This window comes from Mesoplodon mirus (assembly GCF_964341445.2).
Source record: "Mesoplodon mirus genome assembly, chromosome: 1".
Lineage (NCBI taxonomy): Eukaryota > Metazoa > Chordata > Mammalia > Artiodactyla > Ziphiidae > Mesoplodon > Mesoplodon mirus.
The window spans coordinates 223,578,288-223,596,092 of NC_138976.1; the positions used below are offsets into that span (position 1 = coordinate 223,578,288).

General features: G+C 39.3%; 1 protein-coding gene across 1 annotated transcript in view; it reads right to left on the minus strand.

Annotated features, from left to right (window-relative positions):
- The window catches only part of KIF13B (kinesin family member 13B), a 190,695-nt gene that overhangs the window by 118,115 nt on the left and 54,775 nt on the right, over nt 1-17,805 (minus strand). The window contains exons 3-7 of the mRNA XM_082616987.1: nt 12,134-12,146; nt 7,413-7,473; nt 5,450-5,542; nt 4,451-4,631; nt 459-546 (exon numbers count right to left, since the gene is read on the minus strand). Coding sequence (XP_082473113.1) covers nt 459-546; nt 4,451-4,631; nt 5,450-5,542; nt 7,413-7,473; nt 12,134-12,146 — 436 coding nt within the window. The remainder of the gene's footprint in view (nt 1-458; nt 547-4,450; nt 4,632-5,449; nt 5,543-7,412; nt 7,474-12,133; nt 12,147-17,805) is intronic.

The following is a 17,805-nucleotide window of genomic DNA, read 5'->3' on the forward strand; positions in this document are numbered from 1 at the left end:
GAAGAGAACTAGTAACTAAAGGTAGAAGAGTGATTCTCTCAAATTAGAAACAGGCTTTGAATTCCAACTACTCAACTCATATTTTATTTCATTAAATCAACAAAATCATAAGCAACATCATTATTTTATGTACTACTACAGAAGAAAAAAATACTGCCATTTATCATTTTAAGATATAATCGTAAGGAATATCACAATTTTAGAGCTCATAAAAATGGAAAAAATGTGTCTCACAATAGATGAATAGGTATGCCTTGCAAATATGTATACCTTCTCTCAAAATTAAACTGACCCAAAGCTTTTTAATAAAGATTTTTGTAACTTTATTACAAACTTTTTTGTGACTTATTAAGTGATGCTATCATAATTTTTTTTTATTTCAGAAAAAGATCACAAATTCAACAACAAAAAAATTTGCTACAGTGAATTTTAGTAGTTCACATAAAGGATTTTGTTACCTTGTAGCCTGTGACAGCCAGTTTAGAAAGTCCATCAACATAGGGTCCCAACACACTGTGCTCTCTGACTCTTAACGTTTGACGGCTTCTGTTCAGTAAAAACAAAAGAATCACTTTTTAAACAATTACCTGTTTAAAAGGACTCAGCCATGTGCCATAAAAATATATACTGAATTCAACAAAGATCCCACATAAGTAGAACAAACAGACTTGATCCCAGAAGAATTTAAACCAAAACTTAAGATCTTGACTAGTAAGAAAAACTTCATAATGTGGTAAAATATCACATCACTCAAAAGGGTACACTGTGGGATGTCTACTACCACAAAGAATGCAGAGTCACATAAATACAAACAATCTACTTGTCAGATCACAGAATGTGGCACAAAGAGCAGAAACTCAGTAAATGTTAACTGTGCAAAAGAAAGAAAACTACAGACAAATCTCAATCATGAATAAAGACAAACAAATATAAACAGACAAAAATAAAAACAGGCTGAATCTAACAGTGATTTAAAAACATAAAGTTGGACTGTCCCAGGGCTGCTAGGTTGTTTTAACATTGAAAAAAGATTCATGCTCTTTACCACAATGATAGACTAAAGAGGAAAAAAAAATACATGATTTCAATAAATGATTTCAATAAACTGAAAAATGATTCAATAAAATTAAATATTCATTCATGATTTAAAAAATAAATAAACCTCTTACACACAAGGAGCTAATAAAACCAGAAGAGGGCACCTGCCAGAAACCTAGAGCATATGGCATACTTAATGATATCAACCAAAAAATATAAAGAATATTTGTTGATGACCGATTCTATGTCAAAAAAGCTCTTCAAAAAATCTAAACATTACAATTCTTTTTTTTGGTTGCGCCGTGCGGCTTACAGGATCTTAGTTCCCTGCCCAGGGATTGAACCCGGACCACAGCAGTGAAAGGGCCATGTCCTAACCACTGGACCGCCAGGGAATCCCCTAAACATTACAATTTTTAAAAAGAATATTTATTGATGGTGAGATTACAAGTGATTCTTGTTTTATGTAGCTTATTATTTTCTAATGATTTGGAATCTTACAGTACCCTAGGATCAACCACCAAAACTCTACTTACTACTATAAAACTGTATATAAAATACATATAGAATATTCGACTTAGAATATATCCAAAGATCAGAACTATTACAACTTTTTTCCTTTCATATTTCCCCTTTTCTTAAAGATGGTGTATACTGCATTATCTCTTGAGTAAAACAATTATATTACTACACATAATAGGCAGTGAATTAATAAAATCAGTACTTGAATAAAATAACTAGGTTCTCTCAAATAATCTTTCGCTGAAAAGGAATCACCTTCAGAGTTTTTAATCCATTCACTTTGGCTCTTCAGAAACACTACAAAAATCCTCGAGAAACTTCCATGGAGGAGACAACAACAGCTAGCACTTATTGAGCACTTACTATGTGCCAGTAAATGTTCTAAGACCTCAGGTCTATCAACCCCGTCTATCTTCACAACAGCCCTCTGAGATATTATGTAACGTTATCATCCCTTCTGTACAAATGAGGCCTAGAAAGCATAAGGAACTTGCCTTGCCCAATAGGTAACAAGTAGAGGACCTAGATCCAGAGCCAGGTGATTCCAAAGCCCATGCTGTCAATTACTAAACTATACACAAGACAAACATATAAGATATTACTAAAGACTATTAGCAAATTGTAGATAGTAAAGTTCAAGCTATTCACACAAGCACTGTGGAATATAAAACATGAGAATGAAGTCAGCTAAGATTTCTGGAAAGAGGAGGAATTTCTGGGATCTCAAAGAAAGTGACGCTTTTCACAGGAATGAAGGTGCAAGAAAAAGGATTCAAGGCAGAGCCAGAAAAAGTACAGGGGCACAATTTTTAGCAAGATGCGGGTACCTAGGCCACAACCTCCCTCCCTCTGGACTTCCTTTGGTTCCTGTTTCAACATCTGTGCACACTGCCTTTCAGCCCCATTGGACAGCTGAGTCACTTTCCAAACCTCTGATTTCTCCACACCTCCATGCTCTGGCACAGGCTGTCCCCTATGCCTGAATCGTTCCCACCCTGCTTCTCAGTGGACAAACTCCTACTCAGTACAAACTTATCAAGCACTCTCTGTAGAATCTTCCCTTCTCCTCTGGGCAAAGGCAGTCACTCCCTCTTTGCTCTCACCTATTTTGCGTGAGCCTCCTTCACGATTTAAAAGCATTATTGCATTGATTCACAACTATTTGTTTCCAAAACTCCCATTCTGTCCACACTGAGCTCTTCATCTATCACTGCATAGTGCCTGGCATATAGTGATCACTCGATAAATGTTAAGTAAAGTTCTGTATAAAAACACTAAGTGCCAGGGGCTTCCCCGGTGGTGCAGTGGTTAAGAATCCGCCTGCCAATGCAGGGGATGCGGGTTTGATCCCTGGTCCGGGAAGATGCCACATGCCGCAAAGCAACTAAGCCTGTGCGCCACAACTACTGAGCCTGTGCTCCAGAGCCCGCGAGCCACAACTACTAAGCCCGCGTGCCACAACTACTGAGCCCATGCACCTAGAACCCACGCTCCGCAACAGGAGAAGCCACCACAATGAGAGGCCCGCGCGCTGCAATGAAGAGTAGCCCCTGCTTGCCACAACTAGAGAAAGCCTGCGCACAGAAACGAAGACCCAACACAGCCAAAAATAAAACAAACAAACAAACACTAAGTGCCGGGAATTCCCTGGCGGTCCAGGGGCCCGGGTTAGATCCCCGGTCAGGGAACTAAGACCCCGCAAGCTGCGCGGCACAGCCAAAAAAAAAAAACCAAAAAAAGGGAAGAAATACTAAGTGCCAATTCAGCCTCATATGAAAAGCCTGCAGATCATTATCTTTGCTAAAGAAAACAGATGCCAGTGAGGAGCTGACAGGTTTAGTTTTCTCTTGATTGAGGGCCACTGTGACCCACCGCTTCTGAGACCAGCTTTCCTTGATCGTCCTCTTCATCCCAACATAACTAGATGCGCCCTCACCGTCCTCCGCACTTTCTATAAGCTTCAGCTCACGTGGCTCTTTGACCTTCCAAATACTGCTCTTACAGCAATAAGCCACAGTCTGTGGTTTTTGTGTTTCTTTTCTCTCCATTGTTGCACTTCCTTAAAATCTGAACTCAGAGAACCCTGTGCAATGCACAAATTTCCTCAGATACCCCTTATCTTCCTCATTAGCCTCAGTTATGACTGCAGACTGAGGACAGCATTCTTGAAGGCTTTCTAATACTTTTAAGCCACTTCTCTTTCAAAACCTTTGCCATAAAATTGGACACTTCTTTCCCTTGAGAATCATGAAAATGAACTATCTTGAAGTCCAGGTTTCACGATTTCTGATTATGTCACAGCCTGCAAACAGATGAATTCCATTCGAAATTTCTTGGTTTAACACAAACAAAAAACACTCTACTTGATTAAGGATACCAGTTATACTGATATTCAGTAACTTAACTATCAATACGTATTTTTTGTTTGTGCTTTTGGATATACCTGAGAGAGACGGTATAACCCAAATACATGCTGCTCAACCATGCTTCCCTGCCCCATCTCAGCCCTAGTTCAAAAGCCCAGAACTGGCTGCAGGAAACCCCTTAATATAACTAAAAACTAGAAAAATAACTCTTTACTCAAGTTCAGGATAAAACACTTCACTTGGGGCTTCCCTGGTGGCGCAGTGGTTGAGAGTCCGCCTGCCAATGCAGGGGACACGGGTTCGCGCCCCGGTCTGGGAAGATCCCACATGCCGCGGAGCAGCTGGGCCCTGAGCTGTGGCCACTGATAGTGCGTGTCCGGAGCCTGTGCTCCGCAACGGGAGAGGCCACAACAGTGAGAGGCCTGCGTTCCACAAAAAAAAAAAAAAAACATTTCACTTAAGCCAATTTATTAAGTCTGTTTTAGTCCATGATACCACAACATTAAAGTCTCAAAGTCATTTACCCTTTGGGATCAAGAAGATCTCTAACTTTTTCATTGTAAATTTCCATATAGGACACTTCTACTTTAAAACTCTGCTCTTCGTTTTCCTCTTTCTGGGTTCGTTCAAAGAGTCCACTGCAAAGTCTTGGGATTAATCCAGGTTGGTCAGCTGTGCCCATCATGGTGTAAGATTTTCCAGATCCTAAAAAATGGAAATCATAGTTATTACCGTCTCCTTGAGAAGTTTAAATACACAGCCCTCTTTCCATTGCTCATAATAAAATCCTAGCACTTAGCAAAATGCCCCAAATAAGGAATATACCCAAATATAATGATGACACTAGTAAGTAGAGAAGCTTTCCAATTATACATGTAGAAGTCAGAAGTACACATCCTTTCGGAAGAAAATAAAAACCTTCTTTAACTATCATCATACGTTAAAAAAAAAAAAAAAAGACCTAAAATGACTGAAAAATTGTGAGGTTGGAATAGTTTCCTAAAACTGAATTGGAAAGATCCATATGATGAATACTATGTGCCTGCTTCCAACCACTAATCATAGCATAAAAAATGTACGTTATCCCTACAGGCCCCAGAGCAAATTAACTTACTACCACTACCCTTTGGCAACAGTGTAGAAATCAGAGTCATCTTCTTTTTCTACTACAAAATTATTTTCTCCTATGTACCAAAAACACATATTCATTAAAGAAAATTTAGAAAGCATAGGAAAATAGAGAGGAAAAAATTAAATCACTCATAGTCCTAACAAGTCTTGAAAATATCATAACCATTTTTCCATGAAGAATAGTTTTCAACTGGACAAGCTATACGATATACCCTTACAAAAGTGACTCCTTCACTTTAAATAGATTTCTTTCGTGTTGACCACAGAGGTATAGAAGTCAAAACACTCCTTTATCAATCACAACTGATAAGATGCTAGCAATATGTATTCTTTTTGGTATTTTCTTTGTTAGGATTTTTAAAGTTTAAAAAAAAAGATTATTTAACAATTACCAGTCTGTCCATAGGCAAAGATACATGCATTGTAGCCATCAAAAGCATTCTGAAGGATATTCTCCCCAAGGCACTTGAAAACATCATCTTGACCTGAAAGAATGACAGAGAAAAAGGTAGGATGTTTTAAGCCAAAACTACATATGAACAATTAAAAAAACAAAAAACAAACAAAACTCTCAAAAATGCACTTTTTTTCTCAGCTTGTTTATCTACCAAACAAGATTTTTAAACTTGATGAAATCTTCCAAAGGCTTATGTCTTTCAGATTATTTCTAGTTAGCACATAATAGAAAATGAGTGAAAAGTTCCTGATAATAGGAACTTGAATCAACACCGGCCAAAAAAAACCAATGAACTGCTAATTTTATACATAATGATTATAAATATCTGAAATGTATACTTGGGACCTCGGGGGACCTGAATTTAACTATGTACCACTCAGCCAATGCTTTATTCAGTGTGTACTGAAGTTCAAAATAATCATATATATCAATGCCCTCTCCTTTTCCTCAGTGATAATGCTTAATTACAGGGTCTACAATACATACCAGCTGGGAGAGGGAGGAAGGTCTGGGACATTTCTTCTAGCTTTCAACCATGGACATAAATAGTAGGGTCCAATGCCCCTCCACAGGCTAAATTAAATATGTCAATAACCAAACGTGACCTTGGCCAGTTATTCAACCCCTTTGGGTCCTGAACACAATATGAAAGAACTGGATGCTGTTACGCTTGTTACATGTTGAACGCTATAAACAGCATTCCATTAGGCCTCACTTTCTAGCTCATTTGCCAGATCAATTCATCCTCAGCACACTTCTGGTTCTGAAGCAATCCTCCGTCATCACTGGGCCAGCCGGCCCAAATTAGCCTTAACTTTGGGAAACAGCTGTAGTACTGCTGTTTTTCATGATAAAGGCCAATACAATACGACACCCAATATTTAAAAGATTGCTTAGAAACGGGTGTCATAGGCAGTTAGGAATAAAGGAAACATATGGTTATCATTGTAGTCTTTTTGTTTGTTTTATATATTTCTTTAATTTGGCTGTTGCTGTAGTCTTAAACTTGTAGTGAAAGGGGCTTGAGACAGTCATCACTGAGGAGGATAAAAGAATAGACCTCCAGAGCAAATTTAGAGAGAATATGGCATATTCCTCTCCATTAAAGAGGGAGAAGGGGGACTTCCCTGGTGGTCCAGTGGTTAAGAATCCACCTTCCAATGCAGGGGATGCAAGTTCGATCCCTGTACGGGGAACTAAGATCCCACATGCCGCGGAGCAACTGAGCCCTCATGCCTCAACTACTGAGCCCGTGTGCCTCACCTAGAGAGAAGCCCAGGTGCCACAACAAAGAGCCTGCTTGCTCTGGAGCCCAGGACCACAACTAGAGAGAAGCCCACGCACCACAATGAAGAGCCTGTGCACCGCAATGAAAGAGCCCACATGCCACAACAAAGATCCTGCAACTAAGACCCACCTCAGCCAAAAATTGAAAAAAAAAAAAAAAAAAAAAAAAAGCGTGAAAAGGGACACTGAAAGCCTAAGTGATTTACTGAAAGTCAGAGACAGGAGTGGAGCTTGGATTAAGCTCAAGGTCCCCTTTCCTCCTTGGCTAGAGTTCTTTCATTACACCAAGCTGCCTCTCTAGACCATATTACAAACATCTAAGGGAATTTACGTAGCTACTGCATGCTATGGTCACATGTAAGGCCCAGGGATGCATGTAAGACAACCTCAACTGTGTACCCTGTTAATCTAACTTTATCATCTTATACCGACAACAGTGCACCATGAATCTCCCATTTCCCAATCAACGTTAAAACTCTAATAGCAAAGACTGGAGGAAGTTCTCTATGTAGTTTCTAAAATTACACAAAATACTACTATGATACTTTATAGGAAAAATACTAAAACACCTTTCTATATTATCAGTAGTTAACAGGATGCTGGACTCTTACCTGCATACTTGTCTCTGACAGATTCATCCATAGACCAGAAACAATGATCATATGCAAATACCTGTTGAAAAACAAAAATAATAAAGTTTGTATTAAGAACAAAACTGTAACACACTTATAATGTTATAACAATGTCATGACACTGATAACATTGTTCATAACAGTGAAATAAAAACAATTTCCTGTCTTACAATGGAGGTTAGTTATTTACGGTAGTCTTACAATAGGCAAGTAAGCACCCTATAGATGATATAGATCTTTATTTCACATGGAAAACTTTTCACAATGTTAAGTGAAAAGGGAGGAGGTTACAAAGCAATATGTATAATATGATGGCTATTAGACACACACACAGTTACATATATAAAAGCTTATTACTGCACGATAAGATTAGTGATATCTTTGTTTTCTTCTTTATGCTTTTATGTGTTCTCTATATTCTTTTCTCATCAGAGAAAACAAATTTTTTTTAAAATAAAATGTAAAGATGATTACTACAGCATGTTGAGAACGCAGATTCTTTAAATAAACTATAACATGCCCATGGTCGATGCTGTGTAGCTTCAAGAGCATAGAAGACTAAGATTCATATATTCATGTAAAAGCTATGAAAGTCTGGACCATGATCTCATATCTGTACAAAAATCGACATACATAAAAAGTAGGAAGAATATACATTGGAAATATTAGTAATACATATTGCTACTTTGTGGGATATCACAAACGATTTGTTTTGATCTTTTATTTTACTACTTTCTAAAATACGTTTTTTTTTTTTTTTACTTTCTTTCAAAAGTCTTTTTCACCGATAATATTTTTAATTTTTTGGATTTCATGTTTTACAATTTAGTCTTAAGGATTTTAAATGTTTTTAAATTCATTTCAGTTTGCATGTCAAACTCCCACTTTTGGAGTTTGTTGCCTCACTTCCTGATGACAGGTTTCCTCTTGTGCTTTATATGTTAGTTTGCAAGTACATCTGAATTGGGAGTTTGCATTTTATGGTTTACGTAATTGCCTGTTTTTTTCCTCCCCCTTTGGCCCCCCTTTACATGAATAGTTACGCTGCCGCTCCCAGCTACTGAAGCCCAGATTTGGGTCCTTCCAAAGCCCAATGTCTCTACTCCCTCCTACTTAACACAGAAATTGGCTCAATGTTGGTGGCCAGAAATCCTTTTTTTTTTAATATATATATATTTTTTTCCTAAATTTATTTATTTATTTATTTTTGGCTGCATTGGGTCTTCATTGCTGCGCACGGGCTTTCTCTAGTTGCGGCGAGCAGGGGCTACTCTTCGTTGTGGTGCGTGGGCTTCTCACTGTCGTGGCTTCTCTTGTTGCGGAGCACAGGCTCTAGGCACGTGGGCTTCAGCAGTTGTGGCACTTGGGCTCAGTAGTTGTGGCTCGTGGGCTCTAGAGCACAGGCTCAGTAGTTGAGGAGCACGGGCTTAGTTGCTCCATGGCATGTGGGATCTTTCCAGACCAGGGCTCGAACCCATGTCCTCTGCATTGGCAGGCGGGCTCCTAACCACTGCACCACCAGGGAAGCCCCAAAAATATTTTTTTAAGCCTTCTTTCCTGATGGTGCCTCACCCAAATCAGTTTTCTCATGGTGAGCTTCTCTGGTCCTCAACCATACATAGGGTCCCCTCTAGTCTGCAAGGGTTGAAACTCGAATCCTCCGAAAACCTGTGTCTGATCTCAAGGCCCAGTAAATACGCTGCTTCAGCCCCAGCCTGCTGCTAGTCCCTGCAGTGACATATGTTGTTTTTGAATATAATGACATGATTTTAATGTTTTAAAACGTCTTATCTGTCCCTGCTATGAGTTTGGAGTTGGCAGAAGAATGTTTCTGTGTGAACTCACAAGGCTATCATATGGACCCGAGGTCTAAGAGTTACATTTTTTTAAAAAGGAAATTAGATTAGGATGGTAAATTAAGTATGCATGGCTATATCCACCTCTACTTGAAATTAACACAAAATGATGGAAAGAGGGAGGGAAAGAGCCTAAAAGGGAAAGAAGCGGGGAAAGGAGAGCAAGTTTTTGAAAGCAAGATTGCTCGCTTATACCTGGACCAGAAATTGAGAATCCCTGAAAAACAGCTGCAATGAGACTGGTGCGGTGTGAGGTGGGGACCACAGGGAGAGCACAGGCCAAATCACTGCAGGAGGAGATGGCTGCAAAGCTAAGAGCAATTCCAGGAGTGCAGCAGGAAAACAGCTCAGTGAGTGGCTAGGGGCCCTGGGGGCAACCAAAAGGGCAACTGGCTAGAAACACTTTTAGAGCAAGGAAGGATCAGAACACCCACATCTTTGTGCAAAACAGTGGCACGAGGCATTTGTTCCCTGGGGTGGGGCAGTGATGGGGAAGCAAGGCCAAAAAGGTAGGCAGAAGCCCAATGACGGACAACACCCCGGAGGAGGTGGGAACCCCAGAGCCCAGAAGCCATCCACCCAGCCTCAGCACTATGTGGTACGTTACTAATCCTCAACTGTTTTCCAGAGCTAAACATGTGTCTGTCAATAGTGGTGGCTCCCTATGTTAGCAATTCTCCAACAGAGAGAGGAGGAAAAGAAGAAGGAAGATGGAAGGTGGTCCCAAAGGACCGTGGATCAAAACCTCCAGTGGGGGCTGCTTTTCCAGCTACACTAGTCAGCAGGGAGAGATTAAATAAGATGTGAAGCTCAAATCAAGTTGCTTCTGTTCTAGCGTTCAGCTCTCATCTCTCAGCAGTTTATTTGATTCTGCTCTTACCAAGGTTAAGTGGACACCATCCTGATTCTTTGCTGGTAAGCTTAGCTCACGCTTGAACAGTCCATCTGTGTGCACATCTCAGAGATCAGGCTCTAAATGGCACTCCTCTCCCTACGACTGCGGGTTTTTCCTTTCTTTTCTTTCTTTTTTAAATTCAGGGAGTTGGGCTTCCCTGGTGGAGCAGTGGTTGAGAATCTGCCTGCTAATGCAAGGGACACGGGTTCGAGCCCTGGTCTGGGAAGATCCCACATGCCGCGGAGCAACTAGGCCCGTGAGCCACAACTACTGAGCCTGCGCGTCTGGAGCCTGTGCTCTGCAACAAGAGAGGCCGCGACAGTGAGAGGCCCGCGCACCGCGATGAAGAGTGGCCCCCGCTCGCCGCCAACTAGAGAAAGCCCTCACACAGAAACAAAGACCCAACACAGCCAAAATAAATAAATCAATTAATAAACTCCTACCCCCAACATCTTCTTAAATTCAGGGAGTTCTTTCACAATTCTTGTTCTCAATTCCAGTAGAGAAGCTACCATTAAACTAACCGCAACAACGGCTGATACTACACGGGAGGCCCTGGGGTACAAGGAAGTCAAGAAGCTGGTGACGTGCAGGTGGGGAGCTGGGAGGTGAACCCAGCCTTTGAGCGCTTTGTCTGCTCCCCACCAGGCCCTTCACCACAGGCTGGATTCGCTCTCTTCCCCAGTTACAGGAAGGTGCCACAGCCTGGTACAAAGTTGGGAATTAGGAATGCTTATTTCTTGTTTACTAACAACACTGAATGGTTCTCTTTAAGTTTCAGGAACTTTGTAAATTGTTACGGGTATCTTCCAGCCACAGATTTCCTAAAGCAGACAAGCTCTTTTCTTTCTAAATAAACATTTTTCCTTTAAAATTAAAAAAAAAAAAAACTTTTTCTAAGTAACAGAAAAGAAACACACATTCATTATAACGAGTCAAATAACACCAAAACATGAGAAATAAAGGTCTCCCATTCACCAAGCATTTTCTCCTTAGAGGGAACCACCATGTTAATAATGTGGTGTTGGCCCTTCCATATTTTTTACGTCAACACATTTTCTCTAAATGTTAAGATACAGTTGAATTAAATAAAACATGAATAGTTTTTAAATAGTCATGTAATGTTTCCTCACATTTTTACTGCAATCTCCAGCCTCTGTTCCATCAAAAATTAAGAAAACAAAAATAATCCGGCATCTTTTCACAGAAAAGATAAAATGAAATTAGTTCTACATATATAAAGAAGTCAGGCCATATTAAACTTTTTTTTTAATCATTTAGAGTCCCAACAGACAAGTCTATACATACTTTAGCAACAATAATAGAGAATGGAATTACAGTTCAACCACGGACTCTTAAACCAAACTCTAAGAATGTAGATAAAAATCTAAATTTCCTGGAATATTCCAGAGAATGATCAATTCAATAATACAGTCCTTGTGCCTACTTTGGCACAACTACATTCCCTAAGAGATACAGGAACTGACCCATCCCATCGAAGTTTCTTTAGAATCTGGGCTCAAACCTCAGATGAAAGCATATTCCCTTGAGGAAGCTGTGGGCCAGGGCAGGTTTCTGTTGCCTGAGAATGTGACCCCAGCTGTCCCAGGAGCAACATGGATGAGTCTGCCTGCTATGGTTCTGACCACAGTATGGAACAAGCAGTTTCGAGCCAATCCACGGCGAACAGCAGGGCACAAAAGGAATCTGTGTTGTAGTTGCCAGGAGACTGGACAGAATTGGTCAAAGTACAAATACAGCTTTTCTATAAACCTCTTACACCAATAAATGGCTTTGGATTTATGAACAGGCTGACAGCTTGCATTACTTTTTTTTTAAATAAAAATGCCAGAGAAAATATTTTTATTTTTGAGAAGAAAATTATCAGTACTTCAAAAATATGCCCATGAGACCTTTACAAGCATCACATAATAAACCAAATCTCTTACCTTTGGCTGGCTTCTGAGTTCCCCAAAGAGATGTCATCAATGACATGAAAGAAAAGAGAAAGGGTTTAAAATTTTTTTTTTAGTTAGAAGATGCTTTTTGAAGGGTAAAATAATAAACATCATGTAAATCTTTATTAAGAATACAAAATATTAACTTTGAAATCATATAGCAATTTGAAATAAAGGATAAATTAATATCTATTAGCTAGTAGGATAGAGTACTAATTATAGAAAATTAACGTATCTCTCAGGTAGAAGAAAGATTATCTGAGCACCGGATAATTTTTAAAGTCCTAATATTTCTGCTCTCTACCTTTTTGCTTATCCTTGTATGCAACCTGTAAGTATTTTTTAATAATTCTTTACTTTTTAGCATCTGATTTTACTTCCAAGCAGTCTTCTCTGCTTTCATAAAGCAGCAGCTCACTCTCTATCTATATAGGACCTTCTGCCAAAAAATTCTGTTCTAAGAAAAAAAGGTTAAAGGAACAATTAATTTTTTTTCTTTTTTGGCTGTGTTGGGTCTTCGTTTCTGTGCGAAGGCTTTCTCTAGTTGCATCAAGCGGGGGCCACTCTTCATCGCGGTGCGCGGGCCTCTCACTATCGGGGCCTCTCGTTGCAGAGCACAGGCTCCAGACACGCAGGCTCAGTAGTTGTGGCTCACGGGCCTAGCTGCTCCGCGGCACGTGGGATCTTCCCAGACCAGGGCTCGAACCCGTGTCCCCTGCATTGGCAAGCAGATTCTCAACCACTGCGCCATCAGGGAAGCCCAGGAACAATTAATTTTTTTGCCAGCGAGTGACCAGTTACTCACTTACTACTTACTCCTCTATGCTGACCCAGGTGCCTCCAACCTCCCTCCCTCTGAAAATGCCACTGGCTTACATCTCCTCAGGGTACAGGAATATAACTCAATCCAGTATAATTTTAAGATATTTTTAAACTTAGAAGCTGTAAGAGAAGCACACAGAGCCCCCTTCACCCAAACTCACCAATTGTTAATATTGCCATGGCTGCTATGTCATTCTTCCCCCTCTTCTATACATAGATACACACACACACACACACACACACACACACGTATATTATTTTCTCTTGACCATCTGAAGGTAAGTTACAGACATGTCCCTTCAGCCCTAAACACTTCTGTGCATAACTCATAAAAACAATGATGTTCACTCACAACCATGGGAATAACTGGCTCTTCTCAGAGGATCAAAATGCCAAGTGAAACCTGAAACTTGAAAGGAAATTGTACATGGAAATACTTCAAATGTCTGGACATCTTGTGCCTTTGTCTCATAAAATTTTCTTCTAAATTTAATATTTATTTGTATCAAATGATTTCAGATAGGAAGACTAAATTACCAAGGAAAGTAGCAAATGAGTGACACTTGTCTAACAGATTTTGGAGTAACAGCCAATGTGACTAACACATAAAAGAAAATAATTTCTCTGGGATAGGAGATATGGGGAAACTTCCAAACAAAAAGACCTGGGAAATACCAGTAGAGATGACTAACATACACTCTCATCTTTTTGTAGGTATTTATAAGCAAAGCAGAATCTCATCAGTTTCAGAAGGCACAGTTATAAGCCCAGCTGGAGGAGAGAACAGAGCCAGCATATATGAAATGCCCACATTAGGCCAGGTACATTGTATGCTACTTCATTTAACTTGCACAATAACTTTGAAAGGTGCTATTATCATTCCAGTTTTACAGATGAAAAACTTAAGGCTCAAGAGTTAAATGAGCTGTCCAAGACACAATAATAATCAGTGATGAATCTGGGATGCAAAAGTAGGTCTTCCGAATCCCAAGTCCATGTTTTCTTCTTCTCCCACACTAGTCAAAACAGTCTCGTCAAGTTTCTCCTAGACTTAAGAATCTATGAGTCATACATTAACAACTGCTCCTGGTAACAGAAACATTTCCCAATGTATTAATTTCCTCCATTCTAATTATTACCCAATAAAAGGTCACCACTTGGTGCTTATGCCAGTGTAAGTTTACTTATTCATTATATTTATAAAAACTCCAGACTGCCTTTTCTGAGAGGAAAAATAAGATGTTTAGCATGATGTTTTAACTTTAAGTAAAACATTTTTATACAAAAATCAGCTCTTCCTAAAAGACAACCAACAAATATGAAATTCAACAATATATGATACACAGCAGAAGAATCCATGGGACTAACCTGAATGTAGAACATGATAATAAAAACAGAAACAAACCAGTAAATTAATTACAGAGCTAAGTTTCCAGCTAGGGATTCTGGTGGCTCTAACAGTAATGCTCAAATAACCTACAGAGCCATTGGAAACCCAAAGATGTAATTACAGCCCTGTACAAAAATAAATAAGTAAATTAATTAATTAAACAAAACCTTTCAACTTGTAGTTGCAATCCAATACGGCAATGCCTCACTATTCCAAAATCCCTTATTTAGAAACCTCAGCTATCCAGATCACAGTGGAGATTTAAGAAGCAGAGAAAACCAGCCCCTTGACCAATCAAAAGAGATGTCATAAAGGAGAAGCATGAGAGTTTGAATTTCTGAGTTTCTGTTGTTGCTGTTACTTAAGTTCATTTTGAATTTCCACACTTACAGAAATTTCCAAAAACAAAAAGTTCCAAAAACAGTACAAAGAATTCCCATGTACCCTTCACCCAGCCTCCCCAAATGATAACATCTTATTAAAACCACAGTTACAATTATCAAAACCAGGAAATTAACCATCAACACAAGATTTATGAAATAATCTAGAGCCAACCTTACACAAATTTCTTCCCAACTGCCCCCCTGATGTCCTTTTTCAGGTCCAGGACCACACACTGCAGTTGTCACGCCTCCTCCAACTGGGGACGGTTTGTCTCTCATGACCCTGACCCCTGGAGAGTCCTGGGCAGTTATTCTGTAAAATGTCCCTCAATCTGGGTTTGTCTAATGCTTCCCCATGACGATATTCACGTTACGCGTTTTGACAGGCACCACAGAAGCAATGTTGTGCCCTTCTAAGTACATCAATACCAGAAGGCACATCACTATGGAGAACAGTATGGAGGTTCCTTAAAAAACTAAAAATGAGAGTTACCATATGATCCAGCAATCCCACTCCTGGGCATATATCCAGAAAAGACAAAAACTCTAATTTGAAAGATACACACACACCAATGTTCACAGCAGCACTATTTAAAATAGCCAAGACATGGAAGCAACCTAAATGTCCATCGACAGATGAATGGATAAAGAAGACGTGGTACACATACACAATGGAACATTACTCAGCCATAAAAAAGAATGAAATAATGCCATTTGCAGCAACACAGATGGACCTAGAGATTATCATACTAAGTGAACTCAGAAAGAGAAAGACAAATTTCATATATCACTTACATGTGGAATCTTAAAGAATGACACAAATGAACGTATTTACAAAATAGACTCACAGACACAGAAAACAAACTATGGTTACCAAAAGGGAAGGGAGCGGAGGGATAAATTGGGAATTTGGGATTAATGGATATACACTACTATGTACAAAAATAGATAAACAACAAGGTCCTACTGTATAGCACACAGAACTATACTCAATATCTTGTAACAGCCTATAATGGAAAAGAATCACTTTGCTGTACACCTGAAATACTGTAAATCAACTATACTTCAATAAAAAAAAATACCAGAAGGTACATGATGTTGTCCAAATCTCACTGCTGATGATGGTAACTCTGGTCACTGGTTACAGTTGTATATACCAGGTCTCTCCACTGTAACATTACTAGTTTTCCCTCTGTACCTTTCTGGGGGGGGGGCAGTGATATTTTAAGACCATGTAAGCACCCTTTCTCATCATACTTTCACCCATGAATTTTAGCACCCATTGATGAGTCTTGCCCACAACAATGATTGTTCTCCAAATTGTGATTGTCTAGTTACTGAGATGTTAACAGCCCAGGTGGATCAAGATGGGTAGATGTGCTTTTTAGGAAGATGATGTTTCAGGAGACAACAAATGATTTGATCACGTATTTTGTAGTTTTATTTTATTTTATTTTAGGCCGTGCCACGCGGCTTGCAGAATCTTAGTTCCCCAACCAGGGATTGAAACCGGGCCCCCTGCAGTGGAAGCGTGGAGTCCCTAACCACCAGGGAATTCCCTGATTACATATTTTGGATAGAACTGTTTCTGTGAATAAGCTAGTCACCTCCTCCTTTTTACTCACCTGGTTTAGGGGCTTGTGCTCACTTCTCTTCTCAATAATAAATTACACTATAAAATTAAGTCAAATTATAGTCCTAATCTTTAGAATTCCACAATATGAAGAACAAATTTAGTGATTATTTTATATAAGTTAATGATCTTTGGGAATTTTTATCAATACTTCTGACCATGACAAAAATAAAATTGATATTGAGTCCAAAAATAAACCACAACGTACTGTATATGTGTAAAACAAAGCTATATCAGAACTAGGAGTTATAAATCAATTACTGCTGTCAACTACCAAAATCAAACGTTATATCCAAATATCGTGACCTCTTTTAACTTTAAAGATTTAAGTTTCTGAAACTTTCACAATTAGAAATATCTGGAATCTGTTTTAACAAGATCCCACTCCAACCCATTCTATAACAGATGTGTTAACAGCACAAAGGGTTTATTCTAATACGGCCATACTATATAAAGATATTGTTTCCTTTTCGGACTTAAGCTGGCAGTACCAGCAACCAAACAACAATCTGCGTGACGATCATTATTTTTTCTTTGTCACCCCTCCCCTGATGTGCTTTTCCACATAAGGAATAAAGCTGACCTGAGTAAAAATTTAGACACTGACTAGACTCACAAAGGAAGTTCATCGATCTTTGCTGATCCAGCTAACTTTAAGAAGTACAAATATCACTAAAAGCCCTGGTCACTGTTTCCTCAACATTCAGAATACGACATTCAATTTTGAAGAATAAATTTAAAAAGCATCACTGATAAAGTAGACTACCTTGGAGAATAGCATTCCAGATGTAGAGGGGTTTAAAAATGATACCACTGATAGAAGAAATCAAAGAACTAGAAATATGTAGCCTGGACCAGGGAAGACTAAAACAAGACATGATGCCATCTTTGGTAGGATCTACTAAAGAAAGTTAAAAGAAAAGGGATAGCTCTTTACTATAAGAATCGTTAGCACTGTGTTAAACAGCCAGCTCGCCATTAGTGGAATGATCTGAAGAGAGAACAGGGAAGCATTTGATGAGGATGCTGTAGAAGGAAGGAGAAGTTACACTGGACTACTTGTATAGCTCTTTATTTACAATGAGAAAGCAAACAATAAGCATTCAACAAGTTATATTCAATATTTCTATCAGGGACACGTGCAGACCACTGGAACATCAGAGGTAACCCAAGCTACATTTCGAGCATTACCTCCCACATCACACCCCTAGAAGCGTCCTCCTCTCCAGCGAGCTACTCTCCTTCCTGCATTCCACACGCCGACACTCAGATGATGCCATCCCTCTAACAACTCTGTTTGTTCAAGCCCTACTCATGTGGGAAAAGCTTGGATCAAATTCTATCTCCCTCAAGAAGCCTTCCATAAGAACCCCAACCAAAAGTAGGTTCTCCTTCCCCCATTCCTCTAAGTCAAAACTCTCTAATGCTCAAGCAT